Below are 22,611 nucleotides of genomic sequence, written 5' to 3'. Positions count from 1 at the left end.
AAATTTGCTATTTCTAAAGTAACAGGTTACAGAGAAAGAAGGAAAAACAAAGTAACAAAATATAGATACGGCTGAATAAAACTCAGCCACTACGTCATATGTGCGAATTCTAACCACGGAGCCCGCGTGGCGGATGCAGAAGGTACAAAAACCCAAAGGAGGTCCAGACCCCGGCTCCATGGTGAGCAAGGCATAGACGACCAAAGTGCCCAATCTTATGACGTAGGCCTCGTGCTGGACTGGCGTCGTGTCTGCATCCGACACAGCAAAGAGACATTGGATTACTTTGTATTCTCTTAAATACGTCGACAGATTTCTGCATAGCCATTCACTTTATAGATTTTTTTTTTTTTTTTTTTGTTTTTTTAGCAGCAGTGTAAGAATTACCACTTTTAGGTATTGAAACAAAACCCAATCCCTCCTGGTGACTTTTTGGGTGGGTTCCTGGTATGGAAAAAGGAGTCAGAAACAGGCCAACCCTGACGTAGTCATGTGCAAGGAGTTGGCGGGGGAGCAGCTTCTGGTGACATTAAAGGGATCCCATCATTCAAAAGCAATTTTTTTTCTCCCTAACACGTCGGAATAGCCTTAAGAAAGACCATCCTTCTCCCTTTCGTTGTCTTCTCCGCGCCGCCATTCCGTAGGAATCCCGGTTCTTGTCGGTATGGAAAGGCGTTCTCTCGCAGCACTGGGGGCGTCCTCAATGCTGCAAAAGAACTCCCCTCCAGCCCCGCCTCCATCTTCATCAGCAACGGCCTCTTCATCCTCTTCTTCCGGCGCGCAGTGGGTCAAAATTCAACGCATGCGCAAGTCTGCTCTGCCAGCGGGCCTCAGGCAGAGCAGACTTGCACATGCAGGTGGCCATTTTTGGGGCGCAGTAACAACTCCATAGAACAATCAACACTGTAGGGATTGTAGGGTTATAGGTTGGACTTCATGGACTAATGTCTTTATCCAACCTCATCAACTATGTAACTATGAACTACAGGAGTGTACTGCGCATGCTCACGCAAGTGGCCACAAAAAAAAAAAAAAAAAAAAAATGGCCGCCCACATGTGAAATCAGCTCTGCCCGAGGCCCGCTGGCAGAGCCGACTTGTGCATGCATTGAAGCTTGACCCACCGCGCGCCGGAAGTAGAGACCATTGCTGACAAAGACAGAGGCGGCACTGGAGAGGGTTCTCTGGCAGCATTGGCGACGCCCCCAGGGCTGTTTAAGCGATGATGCCCACCCCCAGTGCTGCGAGACAACTCATTTGCATACCGACAAAAAAAAAACGGGATTTCAGGCGAACGGCAGCGCGGAGAAGACATCTAAAGGTAGGAGAAGAAGAGGCTTTCTTAAGGCTATTCCAATGTGTTAGGGAGAAAAAAAAATTGCATTTGAATGATAGGATCCCTTTAAAGGGGAACTCTACTATCCTTGGGTTTAATGACTGATTGAAAGATGTCGCCAGATAACAACATGGCTTATCTGGGCCTCTCCCATTACCATGAGGTTTCTTTCTTGACATTTGGAGGTCGATTTGCCCCGTTTCTAAAGCTTGCTATAGATGTGAGATTGAAAGTATAATACCGCGCTCTCGATCCTAGATTCCTAACGAATAGAGATGAGCGAATAGTATTCGAAACAATATCTCGCTCCATAGGAGTGAACGGCAGTGGCCGGCGCTTAACCCCTTGCTGTTCGGCCGCTTCCATTCATCCCTACGGGAGCGAGGTATCGAATACTATTGGAATCAACTCTACTAACGAAGTACATAAAACCGCCCTATTGTAACATTCAATCCATTGATCATACCGTAAGCGACAACCAATGACGGTACACAGACAATCAATAGCCGACAAGCTGGAAAGCTGGCCAAACTGATCTCAAGTCTACGGAACGTCAAAGAAGAATATCCCGATAGGCCATCCTTACGTGAGAGGTTAACGAAGACATGGCGGCGTAACAGGAAATACCGCAACATGACAGAATCCCATCAATATGGCAAAACCAATATCGTAATAGTGCAAAGAAGACTTCCAATCTTACAAATGGATTCTGCCAAAAATAAACCCCAATTTGTTATGGTGAATGCTCAAGGACATTGGTTATAGACGGTCACAATGTCAAGGAAAGAAAAAAAAACAAACAAACAACCTATCATGCATAGAGAATATGGAAGACTTAGGGCGTCAAGGCTTTGATTGGCGAGATCCTCCATGATTGACAAGGCAATGAGGGGTTGTAACTATCAAACCATGAGAGTAGAAAGACACCCCGTATTGCTTTCCACACCTACGACCCCACCGATGGAAGAATAGATGCTGTTCCAAGATGGCGGCGGTGTCCCATTGTATTACCGCAGTAAGTTGGCCAGATTACGAATCCCATTAAACTTTTAGCTAAGTGATAAGCTTGGATATGGCAATATAACATAAAAGGTTGCATTCCTCCGCCCAACCAACGCTCCGACGCTCTACCGTCCCATCAAGTCTTCAGTAACAACCAATGCCCAAGGACCAGGGAAGTCTAACGAAACCCAAGAACCCAACAAGCCTGCGGATGTAAAAAAGATTTCAATACCCGTAAACATAACAAACACCAAGGTAACATTATTGTGCTTTCATTTTCCTCAACATATATATATATATATACGACTGCATAAGGAGCACCATTAGCGGATATGCACGATGGAGGTGGAACAGCCTTCTTTCGAGACCACAAATTCGCCTGCAGCTCGTCTTTTGCACAAGACGACGCCATTGATTTTCCGTCTCTCGGAGGGCGATGGTGTGATGGAATGTTAATACTATGGGCAATAAAGGAACCGCGTGGTTAGGCAGCTTAGTGAATTAATTGCTTAGGAATTACAAATAAATTATAATAAAATAGATCTCTGTACATTTATACAAAGACACGGAAACAAGTGTCTACTTCACACCAGTCTACGACCCCGGGCGGAGGTTCTGGTATCAGTCCCAGCCAAAGTCATGGCCGGTCATTTGGTAGAACTTCATATTGAATGGCCTGTAGAACTCTCGCAATCTCTGGACGACTTCTGGGTCTATGTTGGGATGAGTCCTGCCCTTGGTTTTGCCCAGACAGTGGGGTTTACTGCTGCCCTCCGCCTTTTTTAGGCACGGAAACCCCTTCGTCTTATTGAAATAAAAATGTTTGTCCGTGATGATTCGCTTCAGTCCCAGGAAGTCCTGGACACGTCCGAGTTCTCCAGCAGGATCGGTGATCAGTCTCTCTCCGCTCACAAAGAGGATCTGGCTCATCGGGAAATACTGGAGCCAGTTCTCCAAGTGCTTGGCGTAGATGCCAATCTGGATGGCGCTCCATGAGATGTCGATGAGACCCGTAGTCCTGTTTTTAAAGGTCAAGCTCTCAAAGGTGGGGATGTCCGGCCTCTTGGACAACGTCTGGGTGTAATCCGATATGACACGAGTTACTGGGTCCCGCACCACCACGATCAGCTTAGCGTCCTTGGACATGGCAGAGATCCGGGCTGGAGCCTCCTTTGTCACAAAGTAACTGGGAGTCTTTTCCATGGTGATCTGACCGTCTAATGTCCTCGGCATCAACTCCCTGCAAGAGACAAAGAAAACCATCAGCGTCCCACCACAACCATGAGAAGATTTCACAATATATTCCTGTTTCTATTGTGCTTAGGACTCTACAGTCATTGACAACGCCGCATTTAATTGCATTGGTTGACGTCTTTGAAGAACAAAGTCATTTCATGTTGCAGAGACATTGGAATCATTTAGCGGTCGCTTGAAGGGTTAAAACCGGCTGCGAGTCGCAGTTCTTTGACAAATGGCATCTTGTTAGGCATCGCGAGCTGCGAACACCCGGCTGAGCTATTTGTGCGTCTCCAAGATGGATTGACCCACTTTGCTAATTAACCGCTGCAAGGTGGGGGAGAATGGGTTGTGGCTGTTTCCTAAATAAGTAAGGGGATGACAGAGGGAAGGAGGCGTCATTAGGACCTCAGCTGGTGGTATATTAGGGGAGCCGCCATTTTCATAGTCTGGACAATGTATCTGGTTATCAAGATCCATCAATCAGGAGATGTAATATGTAATATGGCCCATCATAGTGAAAAGATCTGCCTTGTGTGGGAAGGGGTGAGCAATAATTTGTCCACCACACTGCAGGCTTCATGTTTGCCACACTCATATCCAGCTCCATTTCTCTTTGCTCTGCTATCAATCCCATGATGCATCATCACATGGACAGCTAGAGACTGCTGTGGGGCAGGTAGATATAGCACAGTCTCTAGCTGAGCTGTGAGCTCCTCCATTTAAGCAATGAGTAAGGAACGGTTTGCTCATCAGTGACACAAATTTCTGTCTCCCCCAGGGAGAGCCTGTATGGAACAGTCCATCGTATAGGAAGTCGGGGGCCTGTGCACAAAGTCGGGGGCCGGTGCACACAGTCGGGGGCCTGCGCACAAAGTCGGGGGCCTGGTCAGTGTGACCTTACAGAAGAGAAGGGTTACATCAGGGAATACTGGCCGACCATTACATCTAATATCTATGGGTTCTAGTCCTGTCACCTGCCAAAATAACACGCAACTGAGATGAACACGTCTGATGGAGGAGAATTTGGGACAGTAGTTACCTATTGGTTCTTGACCTCTCTCCTATGACCTGCTTAGAAGTTACACACTAATACTACTATGTTGTCTGAACAACATGGCCGACAAGTATATAATGGATGACTATGGCCGGAGCGTATAATGGCGCCTATATTTAGAGCAATTGTACGAGAGCCTTGGCATTATTGTATATATTACATACGATGACTGACACCTAGACCATAACCCTGATCACTCTCCTATACATAAAGCCGTACACCGCGCTCCTGCCATCACCGCAATTCCACTTTATACGTAGTTATCCCATTAACCGAGCGATTAAATAGAACGGAGACTCTTAGTGCCGTAATAAAGCCGCAACAATGACAAGCCGGCAGCCGGAACGATCCTCCATCTCCTTGAGAAGCAAAAAAAATGAAGCCATTTCTTTGTCCAATTACATCCCTTTTACGCGTCTTCCCCAGGATAACGGCCGTCAGCGCCGCGCGCAGCAGATTGCTAAATTGCCTCAAATTACTGTAAACTCTCAGCAGATTGCCAGGCCGCCATTTAATTTGTTTGCAAACACCGGCATTAACCCCGCGCCGCCTGGCGTCTAAATTAGGCTAAAATAGCAGCTTAGATGAAGATTGCGCAGCAGCGTCTAGCATCTGCAAGGAGGCGATACGATGGGGTTGGGAAGGATTCCGAAATTTCATATTAGGGGGTAGAGGAAAGCACTAACATTATCGGGGATGTGCATTAGGTCTTGGCGTGCAAGGCATAAAAAGCTGTAAAAAAAAAAAAAAAAAAATTGTGCACAAAAAAAATTGTGAATTTTTTTTTTTTCCCTGAAGGGGGGAGGGGTGGATAGAGTTATCACCATTTACACCATGAAATATAGATTTCATCCTGGGTGCACAGCGTGGCGGAGGGTGCGTCTTAGATAGGAGGAGCCTCGCTATAACTAAGGTGAAGACTGGCAATCGCCACCTAGGAATCTATTATATTCTCGGATCTCTACAGACTCCAGAGTATAATAATCGGAAGGCCAGGTAAGGTGTCGAAAAATTAAAATAAAAAACCCTTCCTGGGGCTCCACCACAGCATTGAGTCTTCTTTCCCAGGTAACCCTGGGCTGTTCCGGCCACCTCTGTGACCCTGGTTCAACACTGAGCCCTGTGATTGGGCCTCAGTGGTCATGTGGGTGCGTCAACATCATGGCACACAGCAACAAAGTATCATGATGGTGATGCCCCTACGTGATTGGGCCTCACCGGTGACCTGGGGCCCGCCAACCTCACAGAGGGGGGAATGGAAGATACCAGTGAAAGGAAGAAAAGGAGACCATTCTTTCTAGTGAAAGATACAAAAAGAGGAGACACCGAGCACCAATATGGTGTAGGATCGGAAACCAAACCGTGGGGTAAGACGTGCGAGTGAGCAGCCGCTTACCTTCTGGTGTTGGGAGGATTCACAACAACATAAAAGCATAAAGTGGATTTGAAGATGGTGGTGGCAGCTTGTCCCCTTACGCTAACCAAAGTGGCGCAAACTTCAAATACAATGAAGTCCCTCGAGGTTCCGGACCAATCGGGTGAAGAGGAGGAATGGGAGAATTATGTTCTTTATAGTTGTAATTACACTTGAGCCCAGCCCAAAACGCGTTGTGTTGGAAATTCTTTGGTTTGTGCTCGCTCTACCCTATTCCGGAACCTTGAGGGACTCCATTGTAATCCTTTCTAGTGATCCTTTTGGTTCTGTAAAAAAACTAAGTGACCATATTCTAAAAAAGGTGGTGACCATACACCTCAGACATGGACTGCATGAAACCATCAAGTTGGAGCTCAGTCGCATTCGTCAGTCCACATATCCATAAACATACATGGTCCAGTTACAAAAAGTTGTTCGGGGTTGGATTAAAGGAGAAGCAAACTGAAGTACTTGTCTACGAGTCTCCACTGACCCCTTCTGACCAGGGAAGATGACCCTCAAGACCTTCATGAGACCCTGTACGGCCGTAACACACGGACACCTACAAAACTTACTAGAACCATCGGGAGTCTATTTGTTACTTTTTAGTTAGACCAGTGCGGGCCCCTCCTGCTAAACGCTAGCGCTATATAGACGACGTTCTCAGAATAGACGTCATGACGTAGGAAGGATATTTAGTGTAATAGAAAAATCTGACCAAGGAAAAGGGAATTATGTGCAAGTCCTGGAAGATCTTCTCATCATCCATCAGCCTAATAGCCCCAGATGTCGCACGGTGTTTGTTTTACCTCCCTAATTCACCCGGAGTGCCCGCTCAATCATAATGGGCCTGACACTTGATAACCAAAAGTAGGAGATATCGGCAAGACAAAAACCCTATCGGACCTTCTCTCCTCCAAGATAACAAAGCCAATAGAGAACAAAGCAAGGTACGGGGCCAACTCTCCCCAAGTCCCAAAACTTATCGCCACTTCCAGAGGAGCAGATGCCCAATCACATCTGTGCAATCCAAAAATAGTTACATTTTTTTAACCAAGTTTTTTGTTTTCATCCCCGATAGAACGTCTATTGATTTTCCTGCTTTTAAACTTTGCCCGGCCGCTTGGTCATTTGACCTGATTTCCTTCCATGACCCCAGAATGACCCCTTACATACGTTCTCCTGACTTTGATAGATCACGTCAGTAAATATGGCTGCACGGCCTATTAAGGACCCGAAGGCTGAAACCTGAGCAATGGGATCCGGAGAGTGGAGATCTAAAGTATTTTGGTGAAGATGTTCCCTTTCTAGAGGTCCTTCCAGGCCACTTGATGGCATTAGGGGGTTCTCTCACTTTTGGGAGCTTCCTATTTTGGCTATAGCAGATAACTGGTATAAAAGTCAGAAAATGTACCCAGTTAAAGGGATTTTCCAGATATAATAATTGATGACCTATCCTTTGGTGGTGAACTAAACATTGGCAGGGGTCCCAAGTGGCTCAGGGCCGTGACCTCTTCACTACTTACCAAGCACAGCGCTGTACAATGTATAGTGGCTGCACCTGGTATTGCGGTTCAGTCCATTCACTTGAATGGGACTAAGCTGTGAATGGTTAATGACATCACTCCAGGAGAGTCGCAACACTAAAAAATGTGGGGCTCAGCTTGACAGAAGATGGCGACCCAAGCTGGGGTGTAGCTATGGGGAGGATAAAGCTAGCCATCATTCTTAAGCCCTGGTTACATAAATGGCACATGGCGAGGGCCCTGGCGCATTTTCATTGGGGTCCCAGGAGCTTCGCGTTACGACACAAGGACCATATTTGATGAGGTTTTGATTTGAGGGCCTAAAGGTCTTTAAAGAGACCCAGTCCTCACGTAATGACATAAATCCTCTGATCGCAGCTATTCCAAAGATATAAGCCCTTCTAGTGTTGATGCGAATTAGGGTATACTAGTCAAGTGGGCGGGAACACTGCAAAAAAATACATCACACAGACCCAACCCTAGGGAAACTGTGTTACCGCCCACTTGGCTAGTAGACTATAATTTACATGAATAATAAAATGGCTTATATCTGTGGAATAGCCGAGCGGATTTGGATAAATAAAACACCAAACAGCTGAGGGCGACCGCGCTGAGCGAGTGGGTGATTAAGTAAGGGTAGGTGACTCTCAATGGGTAAGAAGAAGTTAGATCTGACCAGCGCCATCATGTGGAAATCCCGAGGTGGCGTCGCCCAGCACCGCATGGATGGGTCGCGTAAGTCGTCGCCATTCCGTATGGACAGTCAGCAGTTTGCCGCTGACTCCTCGCTAACATATGGGTCATTTGCTTTTACAGAAATGTGCAGTCCTCGGGGAAGCAGCGAGCGCAACGCAGAACAAAACAGCCCCGATGTCCCTGAACGCGGAGGCTTTTAGAGGACATAAAAGGCCGACATGTTAGATCCTGTGGGCACGAAGCGCGTTTCATTCTGCAGGACGGCAGGAGATTCCTGTCCCCCACCGATATGTTTTTTCAACTGTTGCTAGTTGTATTCACACAGGGTATAAGCAATGGCTCCGCACCTCCCCATTCACCTCCATCACTTATGTCGGGGGAGGGGGGCTGCCCTGTTCCCCTTTATTTTTCTACGCCCCATGCTCCCATACACAATTAACCTCTGCAACTCTCATTGAAAACCATTGGTCCTTCCATTCTACTAAGGCGGTCATTCCTTCCATCCCCCCATCCGATGACTCCTCCAGCCTTTGTATCCTTCCAAGAAGCCAGGGCAGGATTGGCCGAGCCTAACCCTTGCTGTCACCCCCTACTGTTCATCTTAGTTTGCTGCGGACACTGCATGCTGACAAATGCATCCTTAGTAGAGAAAGGGTTGCTGTTTTTGTGTAGCAGCCTCTGCATTCATGGACTGTGTATTGGCAGGAGACTAAAGCCTCTGTATACAGCGACCGTCCTCAAATGCAAAGCAGAACAAGTGGCTGGAACGTTAGCGGCCCCAATGACATGCAACGGTTAACCCATTAAGGAAAGCGAGTATTCGGAAGAGAAACCATTGCGGTGCCCAATAAACCGAGATCTTCTGCTGGAAACAATGTTGCTAAATATTTTGTAGCTCGTTCCAGTCCATCGTTATACAGAGTTAATGGGTCTTAAAGTTTATGGCAGAGACGCTCCCATACACTCGGGTAAATAAAAATTTGGGTAAACGTATGAAAAATAATTGGGGCTTGGTTTGCTGCAACTCTCCAACCAAACATTTGGGTATCCCATTATGTGACTGCTGTGAAGGTGACAGGCTGGATAATGGATGACAATTTCAAGGAATTCCAAAAATAATCATTCAATTAAAGGGGTTGTGGCCCTCATCCGCTATACAGGACAAGGGATGAATGTTCTTGCGGATGGAGCACCAGAGCGATTGCACGACCCCATAGGAGTGAATGGCGCTCCCTTCACGAGGATTTAGGAGGATTTTTGGTCCCGCTCTCCTGATCGCTGGGGGACCTGGCAGTCAGACCTCCAGCATGTGGACGGGGGATGTGTCCTTAATGGCACAACCTCTTTAATGCTGAGGCCCCACGTTGCGGAAACGCAGCTTTTTTTTGTTGTAGATTTTGCAGCAGTTTTTTGAGCCAAAGCCAAGAATGCATTGAGCAGAAGGGAGAAGTCGAAGAACTTCTGAGATATTTCCCATTCCTTTAGACATGCTTAGCTTTGGTGCAAAAAAAATGCAACAAAATCTGCAACGTGGAGCCTCAGCCAAGGCTCCATTGACACTACCAATATACTAAGGCGAGGGCTGCCATTATCCATGAGACAGGAGAGTGTGCACTCTTTTTTGATGGATCAGATACACGGTGCCATTTTCACAGACCCGACTTTCCCAATGAAAGTTAATAGACCAGTGAACAAAAAGAATACCATACTGGTGCTAACCTAGCATGCTTGTGTGAATATCGCCATACACGTAATAAGTGGTACGAAGCCTCTCTAGGTCTTCCCCATCCCTGGAACGTCTCCGCTTACTCAGTAGGACAACATGGTCATAGCAATGAAGAAAGAAACGGAGGACGACCAAGACCATTGGAGTAGATCAGTCTGAACACCTTAGATCAGGGGTAGGGAACCTTCAACTCCCAGCATGCTCCATTCACTTCCATGGGAGTTCCAAGAACAGCAGAGCCAGTATGCATGCTGGGAGTTGTAGTTTTGCAACAGCTGGAGAGCCGTACGTTCCCTACCCATGCGGTAGATGGAGACAGGACACTGAGGACTCGAGGAGCCATAAACGACTCATGGACATGTGTTTGATAGACATTGATGGGTGCTGAAACCAGAGAAAAATCCAAAAATTCCAAATTAAAATTTTACAACCAAATTTGGACAGCCCGTAAGAGAGACCCGACTTCCTGAGATCCTCATACAGCTCCTTTTATTTGGGGGGAGGGAGCCCGGCTCCACGGGTAACGATCCTGCCTAATTACAAGTCTGGCGTATAATAAGAGGCTGTGTGTGTGCGCGCGTTTCCCACTTTCTGACAGAGAACAAGCGACAGACGCACAAAATACAGACTTGTCAAGCGACTCCCCTCTGATTTTGTTTGGATGGGGCTGAGCGTCTCCCGGAATTAAGGGGGGGGGGGGTTGCTAATTATTTTGTTTATTTTTATTATTGGTGCGTACGTGTCAGCAAGTAAATGGCGATCCCTTTAATTCACTTTTTTGTTCCTTGGGAGAGGAGACTGCTGGATCTTATGGTCATGACTGGGTGAAGAGAGAATTCGTAAAGCCCCTGATGCATGACAAAACCGTGCATCTGATATGGAGTTGGCTACGCAAACATGTTAAATCATACTAACCAGCTGTTTTACGGACACAAGGGGATGTGCGGACTGGAAATGGATTCAATACGACCCTGGAAAGAAGAGTGCAAAAACACATCCCTTCCCAGGACTGTAAACTGCAATGGGTTTGGAGGAGGGGGAGACACTTAAAGGTATATTATTAGCCTCGGATGCACATCCGGCCACAGACAATATTAGGAGGAACCATCAACGATCCAATGGATTTTTCTGGATATAACCCAAACACAAAGAACTCGATGTAACAACTGCGGACAAGGTTTCCATTTTATCGACTAGAACACAAACCCTTCCTCAGTTCCATCCAATCGACCAATCACCAAACCAGTTCTAGAATTCACAGAATGATTCTCTCGCTACTTATAGTTACATTGTAGATGAGGTCGGATGGAGACATCAGCACATCACGTCTAACCTATAACCCCACAGTGTCGATCCAGGGTCCCACCTACTACGACCCCCAACAATCCACCTGTAAATACTTCTTACTCCCTATAACTGCATAAAATTCACCAGAACAGCTGAAACGCGGAGAGATCAGGTTGGTGGTAACAGCCCGAAGCTATTTGGTTTTCCTGCACTCTATTAGGATAATGCCACTCTCCACCTTTTGGAGTAATCCTTCAAAGTCCATGTAATGATGTCCTCTGGTGTAGCCTTTGCCCTGTAATCACTGTACAGATTGTTATCCGCTCCTGCACCGGGTACCCGGCACAACCCTTTAATTACAAGGTCTGAAATAATAGGACTTGGAATTTGTTTAACATTCGCTTGGCGCAGGAGGTGAAGCCGGACCAGCAATGGTCACCGGAAAGGAAATATAGACCCTGACAGGTCGCCCTTTCCATTAACCTTGGTTGTATTACTGGGTAACACATTTGGGTGTATTGGATTACATTATGTAGACCCCGACGTAAACAGTAGCCGCCAACCAGATATAGATCAGCTGGAAACGAGGAGTCGCCGTTGGTCGCAGATTTCTATTACTGTAACTTAATACTGATAATATCTGGGTGATAACCTGCACGGCCGCCATTACAACTCTATCCTTGGGTGTTGCCAAGATCTCCGAGAACCACAAGTGACGAAGATACAGTCACCATGACGGGTTCCAACTGGTTGTTGCCCAGGAACCCAAGAACCACAAGTGAAGTGTATGGCCACCATTACAGCTCTACCCTTGGGTTTGCCCAGATCTCTGAGAACCACAAATGATGAAGATATGGTCACCATGACGGGTTCCAACTGGGTGTTGCATCCAAGAACCACAAGTGATAAGTGTACGGCTACCATTACAGCTCCTATGAAGGGTGTCGCCCAAATGTCCAATATTCATGAGTGATCAATGTATGGCCGCCATGATGAGTGTAGGGCCACTATTACAGTTCTCAAATTGGGTGGAGCCAAGATGTCCAAGAATGGCGAAGGGCCACCATTGGATTTCCCTCATTGAGTGTTGCCCATATGTGCCAGTTGCACAAGTGACAAATCTGTACATAGTAATACAGGAATAGAGGACGTGTCGTAGTGTGGGAAAGTGAGTATACAGTCCTCACGGGACCAGTCTTGGAAGTCACTTCCTTTTGCAACATTTGGAGAACAAATGTTACAGCATAGCCGAGTATTACGTGTTCCTACAATAGTCGTCCATGAGAGGTTGGCACCTTCCAACTGTACCAGCCCTATAAATGTGTAATGGTAGAGTCCTAGGCCTGGGTGTCATGAAGACCTCATAGTGAGCCTGACTCTTACAACAACTGTTCCCGAGCTATGACCGGCCTCTCGCGTCCGGACTGTGTGACATTGTTCGATGACTGAATGAATGAAACATTTTTATGACGGGCGTGATCTTCGCCTGATCCCAATGTGGGAATCTCGATCACGAGCGTTGAAATATCAAAGCCACCTTCCGAGCACCGCTCACAAATGTGCCAGACGTTCCGGACAGTTCAACGGCACAACAGGTGAGGGGGATGAGGGTGGTGGTGGTGGGTGGGGGTGTCCAGAAATCTGAGCCGGGCAAACAATATGCTCCCTCTTTTTATATAATACTCAATGGGGCAAGAGGCCTTTCTTGGGTGCCCCCCAACCCCCCTCCACCCAATGGAACATGGATTATCCCAGGCCATCTGTGCGGAAATCTCAACCTGTCTATGGACCAAGCTCATGTCTATCAAACTCCGAAAAACTATTGCCCCTGGAATTGTCCCCCGGACTCGAAATCGTCTTCTGCCCTTAGAAACTGGAATTTGTTAGTGGAACTTCCTAAAAACAAAAAAAAAAGTGCAAATCCCTGGAGATGATCAGATTAGATTATCCGAAAGGCAAACAAGCGACAAGTCATTAAAGTGGCGGCCGATTGACAGCGCAACATTTGTTTTCATTTAGCTGTCGTCTTAAGTAGTTAAAGGGGAATAAAAAAAACTTCAGATATTTTAAAGCCACCGTGTGGCCGAGACATCCTGGTGTAAACTGAAGCTCAGGGGTGAGGGATCGCAACGGTTACACTATAAGGAGAATGTTACAGGGAGGAAGAAAAACAAAAACTCGTCCTCTTTATGTAACGGTAATATTTATCTGCCGATTGCAACGTTACAATTTTTTATATTATAAATCAAAGAGACTAAAACAAAAAGTTCACCTGGTAAAAAAGGGAGAACGGAATTAAAAGAAACAAAAAAAACAAAAATTATTCCACGGCCGGACACAAAATAAAAAGACGCACAAACTTTGTTCCCAGCTTGCAGATTCCAGCGTTATAAATGGTTCAGGTTGTAACAGATCTGTTTTCCTTCCGTCATGGTAAATAGAAGAAGTGCGGACCCCGGAGATGTAAGAAAGCAGCGAAAGGCACCGGACGGGGAGAGGGGACGAAACGGAACCCAGAAAAACAAAACCTACCGAGCAACGAGCCCAAAATATTCAGTCTAGAACTAAAGTACAGATTATTTACATAGCAATATTAATCTGTACATTATTATATTAATCCCATGGTGCTCTGTACATTATTATATTAATCCCATGGTGCTCTGTACATTATTATATTAATCCCATGGTGCTCTGTACATTATTATATTAATCCCATGGTGCTCTGTACATTATTATATTAATCCCATGGTGCTCTGTACATTATTATATTAATCCCATGGTGCTCTGTACATTATTATATTAATCCCATGGTGCTCTGTACATTATTATATTAATCCCATGGTGCTCTGTACATTATTATATTAATCCCATGGTGCTGTACATTATTATATTATTCCCATGGTGCTCTGTACATTATTATATTAATCCCATGGTGCTCTGTACATTATTATATTAATCCCATGGTGCTCTGTACATTATTATATTAATCCCATGGTGCTCTGTACATTATTATAATCCCATGGTGCTGTACATTATTATATTAATCCCATGGTGCTCTGCACATTATTATATTAATCCCATGGTGCTGTACATTATTATAATAATCCCATGGTGCTCTGTACATTATTATAATAATCCCATGGTGCTGTACATTATTATATTAATCCCATGGTGCTCTGTACATTATTATATTAATCCCATGGTGCTCTGTACATTATTATAATAATCCCATGGTGCTGTACATTATTATATTAATCCCATGGTGCTCTGTACATTATTATATTAATCCCATGGTGTTCTGTATATTATTATATTAATCCCATGGTGCTCTGTACATTATTATATTAATCCCATGGTGCTCTGTACATTATTATATTAATCCCATGGTGCTCTGTAGATTATTATATTAATCCCATGGTGCCCTGTACATTATTATATTAATCCCATGGTGCTCTGTACATTATTATATTAATCCCATGGTGCTCTGTACATTATTATATTAATCCCATGGTGCTCTGTACATTATTATATTAATCCCATGGTGCTGTACATTATTATATTAATCCCATGGTGCTGTACATTATTATATTAATCCCATGGTGCTGTACATTATTATATTAATCCCATGGTGCTGTACATTATTATATTAATCCCATGGTGCTCTGTACATTATTATAATAATCCCACGGTGCTCTGTACATTATTATATTAATCCCACGGTGCTCTGTACATTATTATATTAATCCCACGGTGCTCTGTACATTATTATATTACTCCCATGGTGCTGTACATTATTATATTATACCCATGCTCCTGTACACACTGTCCTGTAATTAAAGGGGTTGTGCATTTTTATGTCTTTACAAATTTTTAATTAGTTTGAAAAGTTTTTTTCCTTTAAGGGATTTTTTTTCTAGAAGTATAGAGCCTACTGTGTTTAGTCTAGAACTATAAGAGGATACAATGTATGACAGGATATACAGTATATGATACAATGTACAGTATGATCGGATATATAGGATACAATGTATATGATCTCTGTACACTACAGACACTTCTATAACCCTGTACACACACACACACTGTGCTCTCAGTAAGATGCGGATACAGTAAATTCTTGAAGCTTCTCGGCCGGTTCTCGGTTTATCTTGATATTTATTTCATCAGGTACAAAGATAAAATATTCATCTATTTACTAACTACATCTCCAGGTGCCGCAGACTCGGGCTGAGACGTTGCGAGCGATCTGTCACATTCTGCGCAGACTGAAGCCGCTCCCGGGAAAGTCATTATTCTGGCAGGTTGACACATAATGAAAAATTGAGCATAAAATCCTGGAGGATCTCGGGTCCCCTCCTCCCCCCTCCTCCAGGTCTCTCCCATTATCTTAAGACAACGTGGATTTTGCTTTTTACCGGGGAGAAGAAAAAAAAAAGTTTGTAGAACTTTTTGTAACTTTTTGTGGATCCGCTCCGGACTCTCGTTTTGTAACTTTCACTTTTTATCATTTGGTTAATGAGAATCCAGAATTTTAGGCACCAGGAGATGATCGGCGTCCAAATGAAACACGAGAGATGATAAGGGGGGGGGGAATTAAAAAAAAAAAAAAAAAAAAAATCAAAATTTTTACTTTGTATATGTAAGAAAATTGTAACGATTTGCTTTATTGCGGACGGATTTTGCCGAGAGCAACGGACGCGAACCCCAGGAACGAAACGGTTATTACAATAGGCGGAATGTGAACCAGATTAAGTGCGGGAATAAAAGATGAAAAAACAAAAATAGGTTTATTGAATTCGCAGCTACAACCAGATTGAGAGGGGGGGGGGGGGATCTCCTAGAATTCGGCCACTGCCCACCGACCTATAACCTGTTGCACGAGCAGAGGTCGGCGTTTGTCTCCATTGATTTTAGCGTTACGGTCACTTTACGTTTATTGGTCGCCATTGATCTTTATTGACCTTCTACTTTCTTCTCTCCGTCGTGTTTAGAGCGAGACGCCACCCATCGCCTTCACGTAAGAAAGTTTCTTACATTGACTATGGCGGAGCATTCTCTGTTATCAGCCACTTTGACATGTATCCGTTTCGTTTGGCTACAATGGGGTAAAAGGCCTGTAGGGAGGGGGATGGCAACAATGTGGCTAACAAGACAACATGAAGGGCGGTCATATTGTAGGCCAAACCATTGTGCGACAAAGATGAACCCAGTTTCCGGAGACTTGATAACGCATCGATGCCCCCGCAGTTCTCACATATTTATTGGGATCATCTAACAATCTGACGCTCCCTAATCAATGGCACCGTCTCATCTATCCTGCATCTAACCAAGTCAGACATGATGGCGGTGACGTAGTCCGGAGTAAGAGCTATGGGCCATAGGATTTGTTCGCCTACATCTTCGCAGCCCGGCCATACACGTGTGCACTTGGTTCTGTCGAGCATGCGTGTATATTTAGTGGGGACAGGAGCGGACACCTCCGGCGGTGGCCAATAAGATTCTTCAGACTCAGGCCCCCGTATACATGAAATAATTCCCACGAATATTGTCCAGATTGGCTGAATGTTCCCTTCTCTATAGGAAAGTGTTAAGGTTTATCCCAATATCAAGAACGCCAGATACAAAGCTCACGACCTTTAAGTATATATAGATACAACGGATACATGGGTGTATATAGATACTTTGGGTGTTGTCCCCGTAATACCCCATATACCAAAGATGATAATTCGCCCACACATAACAGGTCATTCCCTGTAGGGTCACTTTTTATTTGCCTTTATGACAATCTGGTTGTCGCCCAATGTGCAGATTGGCCAATCACGGCATTCACACATTGTCGCCACATCGATCAGTTCGTTACAGAATTTCCTAATCGACCTTCCCTTCCTTAATAACCTACGTACATGAGCAGATATCAGGACGACTGTCCCACGGGGCGGGGCTGGACATTTGCCTCCGCTCATAGGAAGTTTGCAAACTCTATCGCAGCGAGTTCTGCCAATGACCGGATGCCAAGAACATTTTTTAAGCTCGTTCAATAAATTTTTTGTTCCAGATTTTCCTTTGGTCTCTGCAGACACATGAACTTTTTGGAAGGTTCGTTCATTTTTGGCCACTCTCTGCCTGGCTTTTGCTGACCCCAACACTTGTACTAATACGACACAATTTATTTTGTAACAGATTCCTTGAACTTTCCCTTTCATTGCATTGAGGTTATGGGGGGGGGGGGGGGCAGACTGACACATGCATGCATTTGTGACACATGCAATTCCGTGTGCGAAACCTTTTATTGGATTTTCGTCAGTCTTTGTGATCAATCCCATTAGTTCTGCTCCAGGTAAAGGATATTTTTGTCTCTGGAATTGGTAACAAGGTGATATTTGTAACCTAAGACCGCCACTTATGGTGCAACGCCGCGCCTGGGTTACTACAGCTAAGTTTTCTCAAATTTTCTTTACAACGAGAGCGGACAACTTCGTTTTTGTAACCTTCCCCCAGAATTTAATGCAATAATATGAAATCATTGGCCCAGTAATAGAAGTTCTGGGGCGATGTTCTGCAGACCGGGCGGCTTCTCACAACCATCTTCCCGTTTCCTTCCATTATACAGTAGGGGGCATGATGAGACTTTCTGTTCACAAAACTGAACGGCCTGCATCGCTCGGCACAATGTTACGTCTTATTCATCATCTACAATTCCCTAAATCCGGATAGTAACATCAGGTCACCTGTTTGTTATATGGAAGACTTTACACAACTGGTAACATAGGGCGCAAGAAACAACAAGAACACGATTTTGGAAACGTTTGGAGTTGTATTGTAGAAGAGGAATCACCAGCCTGTGATATAGAGGACGGCCATCTAGAGATACATTACTATGGTGTCTATGGCCTAAGCAGGAGCGAGACATTGCTAAGTGACTGTATCTACCCCAGACAAGCAACTACTCCCAGTACAGCGCGAATCCCCCAGCCATATGGATCCGAGTGACAGTCACCTATAGCAGGACCCCGCACTAATGATGTCCCTGCTGTGCGGTGATAGGAGGACGAGCAGCTGTCACTCCTGTCACCTGAACCTGCCCATAGTGCAGCGCCTTACACAGCCCTCTATGTCCTGGCACATCAGCAGTTAATATGCGGTATTATTTATAGGATTGATCAAGGCCGACAGTAAAAATGACAACAATCCTTTCCATAGCAAATACATATCAGGCAGGTGAAACCTTTCCTCCCTCATTACATATACATACAAAAAAAGTATAAAAAAAAATATAAACTTCTCTTTTACATGACAGCCGGAAATACAAGAAGAATAAGCTACAAACAAATGACAGAAGTAATGCAGATACAATGTTACAAACCAATAAACAAATGACAGAAGTAATGTAGATACAATGTTACAAACCAATAAACAAATGACAGAAGTAATGTAGATACAATGTTATACACACCAACGGAACAGTCACATTACTACAAACCAATAAACAAATGACAGAAGAAAAGAAGCTACAATGTTACACACAACAAACATAAATACCAGAAGTAATGCAGATACAATGTTACAAACCAACAAACAAATGACGAAAGAAAAGAAGATACAATGTTACACACAACAAAGGAACAGTCACATTATTACAAACCAACAAACAAATGTCAGAAGTAATGCAGATACAATGTTACAAATCAATAAAGGAACAGTCACAGATTTAGTAACCAGCAAGTATAAATGTCAGAAGTAACAGTCAGTGCTCAAAATCAATAAAAAACCTGAAGTACAAACGTATCTACCAAAAGTAACAGCACCAAGATATATAACCTAAAATACTAACATATATACCATAAGGTACTAATGTATCTACCAAAAGGAACAGTCCAGGGGCTGGAAACCAACAGGGATCTAAAGCACAAACCGAAATACTAATAATAATGTATCTGCAGGACCATCAAACATGAATATAAGAAGTAACAGTCAACGCTGGAGACCAATAAAGTAACTAAAGTACAAACCTAGATCCCAAATGTAACAGCAGCAGAACTAGAAACCGACAAGAATCTAAAGTACAAAGATAAATCCCAATAGTAATGTATCGAGAAGACTAGAAACCAGCCAATATAAATGCAAGAAGGAACAGTCACCGGGCAAGACAACAGCAAAACTAACCCGAAGTACAAACCAAAATACTAATAGTAATGTATCTGCAGCACTACAAACACCAGCATCAACACTGCGGATACATGACTAACATCAGAACCCTCAGCAGTAATAGTAATGTATCCGCAGCACTAGAACCCTCCATAGACCTCGAGCTGGACAAGTTCTAGTAACTGCAGAATCCAAACATGTAAACAATCCTATTTTCACTCTAATATTCTGCAATTATTGTATCCATATCTATACAAAGTATCAGAGCGATTCCCCCCGGCTACACTCGGCTCGTCCCGACCCCCACTATGGTGACTAATAGATGATTTTCAGATGTCGGTTTCTTCCTCGTTCCCCTGATGTCCTATAATGTCCCCATTAATGTTCCCGCACGGCCCCGTGCCCTGGCGGAGCGTTCATGTGCTGAGCATTCTCCGCTATTCGTTACTGTGACACATTTTGGGGGTCATTTTTTTACGACACATTGTAATTCCTAAACATCCCTTTAATTCCTTGGTGAAAAAACTTCTTTGTCCCCGATGTGAAGGGCCGAGGTTTTTTTTTTATTTTCCCATAAAGGGAGTGGGCAAAAAAAAAGTTTTTCAATGAATGAGTACAAAGATACGGAGAGCAAAAGGGCAGAACAAAAACATTATTATGACAAAGAATCTTCCCAAGGCGTTGAGTGTGTGGCGGCGGCGGCGACGGCTCACATCCGTGTCCTAACAAGTCTCGCTTTTTTTTTTTTCTCTCTTTCTTTTGAAGACAGATTAAAGAAGAGAAAAAAAAAAAAAAACCTACCGCAATCCCGTACACTAGAATATAAAACCCCCGCAGATAAATATTGATGTTCTCCTACTTTGCATCAGGTATCAGCCCCATCCCTGTCAGGAACAAGTTCAAAAGCGGATGTTGTGCGAATATTAGGATGTTTGCACGTCGTGAAGCCTCATTATTGGGGGGGGGGGGGGGATGTGTTCCCCGTGCGAGAAAACAAAAACATAAAAAGGAATAAAGGCAATGTAGCAGGGACGAGATTTAGATTTTAGAAAGGAAATAAAAAAAATATCCTAAAAATATAGTAAAAAATTTGGGAATTCTTATGTTTCGGTTATTGGGGCTTGTCCGGGTACACGGTGGTAACATCAGGCGACCATTTGGCCTCCTCTTGTAATACCCTCCAGTCCTCAACAGGGATCAGTACAGCTCCGCACATCCTGCACCGCAGGCAGGTAACACCTTAGAAGAAACCAGCAGCGAAACGGGAACCAAAAACAGCAAGAACGCAACATTGTAACAACCACAAAACAAAACCCACAACAAGCCTCAATGAGAATCGACAAGATTTTGTATCTTTTTTGTTTCTAATTGCGGTGAAACTTTTTGTGCCGGGTGATAGCGGCCGCGTCGCTCAATATCACTCTACATATATAATGTATGGCGGGGCCGCAAGGACACGGAAAAGTGGAGAAAAATCAATGCTTTATTGTTGCCTAATTCCTTACTCTCCAGAATTCCCTCCTGGAATTAAACCGCTGCCCCCCCAACCCCCTCCCCGGCCTCAGCCCAGGGCTCCTCTCTATGTAATGCTTGTCATGGAGGTTACAGCGCGTTTCATCTCCGGGATAATGGAGACACTTGGTCGGGGTTTTTTTTGGCCATTAAATTGGCAAGTAAATCCCTGAATCAATAATAATGGGACTGAGCAAAAAACAGCCCAGAAGTGACCCCTGTGCGGGTGACCGACCGGAGAAATTAGGAGACCCCTGCCCGCACCCTGAAAAGAGATGGGAGTCCCCCAGGACTAGGGGAAGGGGCTTCACGGGGCCCCATTAGTCTTGGGGTTCACCTGGTGCGACAGATTATCGGGACGACATTCCCTGCAGCACATCGAAAATTTTTGGAATTTTTTAAGTTTTAAAGACCAACAACCAAGACCGCGTATAGCCTGCGCCCTACACATAGCACCCGTATACAGTCATGTATACAGTCACGTATATAGTCATGTATACAGTCATGTATACAGTCACAGAGGGTCTCACCTGTACCAGTCCAGTCCCTTGTCATAGTTCCTATCAAAGAAGTGGGGTTCAGCCCCCACAGCCCTGATGTCCGGGTGCACCCTCAGGAACTCCAGCAGGGCCCGGGTACCCCCTTTCTTCACCCCGATGATGATGGCTTGGGGCAGCTTCTTGCTCCCGGATCCGTTGTAGAAGCTGCTGATGGAGCCCGTGTCCTCCGCCGGTGCCCGGGGCTCTGCTCGGAGCAGGAGCTGGGACAGGACTCCGGGCTGCGCCGGGGCGCTGGAGCTGGGGAAGGAGGCGCAAGAGCCGGCGCAGGAGTAGAACATGTAGAGGCAGAGGAAGAGCATGGTGCACAGGGGCAGCAGCAGCCTTCTCCTCAGGTGGGACACGGGGCCGGCATCCATAGGGACATCATTCAGCAGCCCCCGCCTGGCACATCACTCCACCCGCGGTGACATCCTGCAGCAGCAGCAGCGGCGGCGCCATCCGCACTAGCCCACAATCCAGCGGGAAGACATCGCCAGCCCCCCCATAGAGACCAGGCAGCAGCAGCGGCCGCCACAACCTTCCCCGGCAGCTCCTGCTCTGCTCTGCCGCCTGCCAGACTGCTGCCTGCGAGCCATGGCTGAGGAGGAGGGGCTCTCACTGACAGGCGGGCGGCCGCACCAATCACACGCCGCGCCTCTATGCTAATTAGCCATTTGTTGATAAAGGACGACCAATAGGAGGCGACTCCGGGCCCGGGGAGGGGCGGACGAGTCTATAAAGAGCCTGGAAGGGAGGAGAAGGCTCAGTCACTGCGGGAGACACGGAGAGGCCCGGGCTAGTATATAGTGTATACAGCTCACAGTATACAGTATATACACCTCACAGAGAGACGGCTCAGTCACTGCGGGAGACACGGAGAGGCCCGGGCTAGTATATAGTGTATACAGCTCACAGTATACAGTATATACACCCGACAGTATACAATATATACACCTCACAGAGAGACAGCTCAGTCACTGCGGGAGACACGGACCGGTATACAGTGTATAGAATATATACATCAGAGTACACAGTATATACACCTGACAGAGAGGAGAAGGTGTAGACACGGAGGGAGACACGGACCAGTATACAGTATATACACCTCATAGTATACAGTATATAGTATATACACC

At 45.3% G+C, this 22,611-nt stretch overlaps 1 protein-coding gene across 1 annotated transcript; it reads right to left on the bottom strand.

The window, feature by feature from the left end:
* Window positions 1-1,180: 1,180 nt before the first annotated feature.
* Window positions 1,181-21,883, bottom strand: LOC142210247 (heparan sulfate glucosamine 3-O-sulfotransferase 3B1-like). Its single transcript, XM_075279282.1, has 2 exons — window positions 21,467-21,883; window positions 1,181-3,577 (listed from the first exon to the last, which is right to left on the bottom strand). The coding sequence occupies exons 1-2, from the start codon at window positions 21,850-21,852 to the stop codon at window positions 2,959-2,961; spliced, it is 1,005 nt and encodes a 334-aa protein (XP_075135383.1). The 5' UTR covers window positions 21,853-21,883; the 3' UTR covers window positions 1,181-2,958.
* Between the last annotated feature and the right edge of the window lie 728 nt (window positions 21,884-22,611).

The sequence above is a fragment of the Leptodactylus fuscus genome, chromosome 6, assembly GCF_031893055.1.
Source record: "Leptodactylus fuscus isolate aLepFus1 chromosome 6, aLepFus1.hap2, whole genome shotgun sequence".
Lineage (NCBI taxonomy): Eukaryota > Metazoa > Chordata > Amphibia > Anura > Leptodactylidae > Leptodactylus > Leptodactylus fuscus.
Note: the sequence above shows the minus strand (reverse complement) of the source record. Positions and strands in the feature narration are given on the sequence as shown.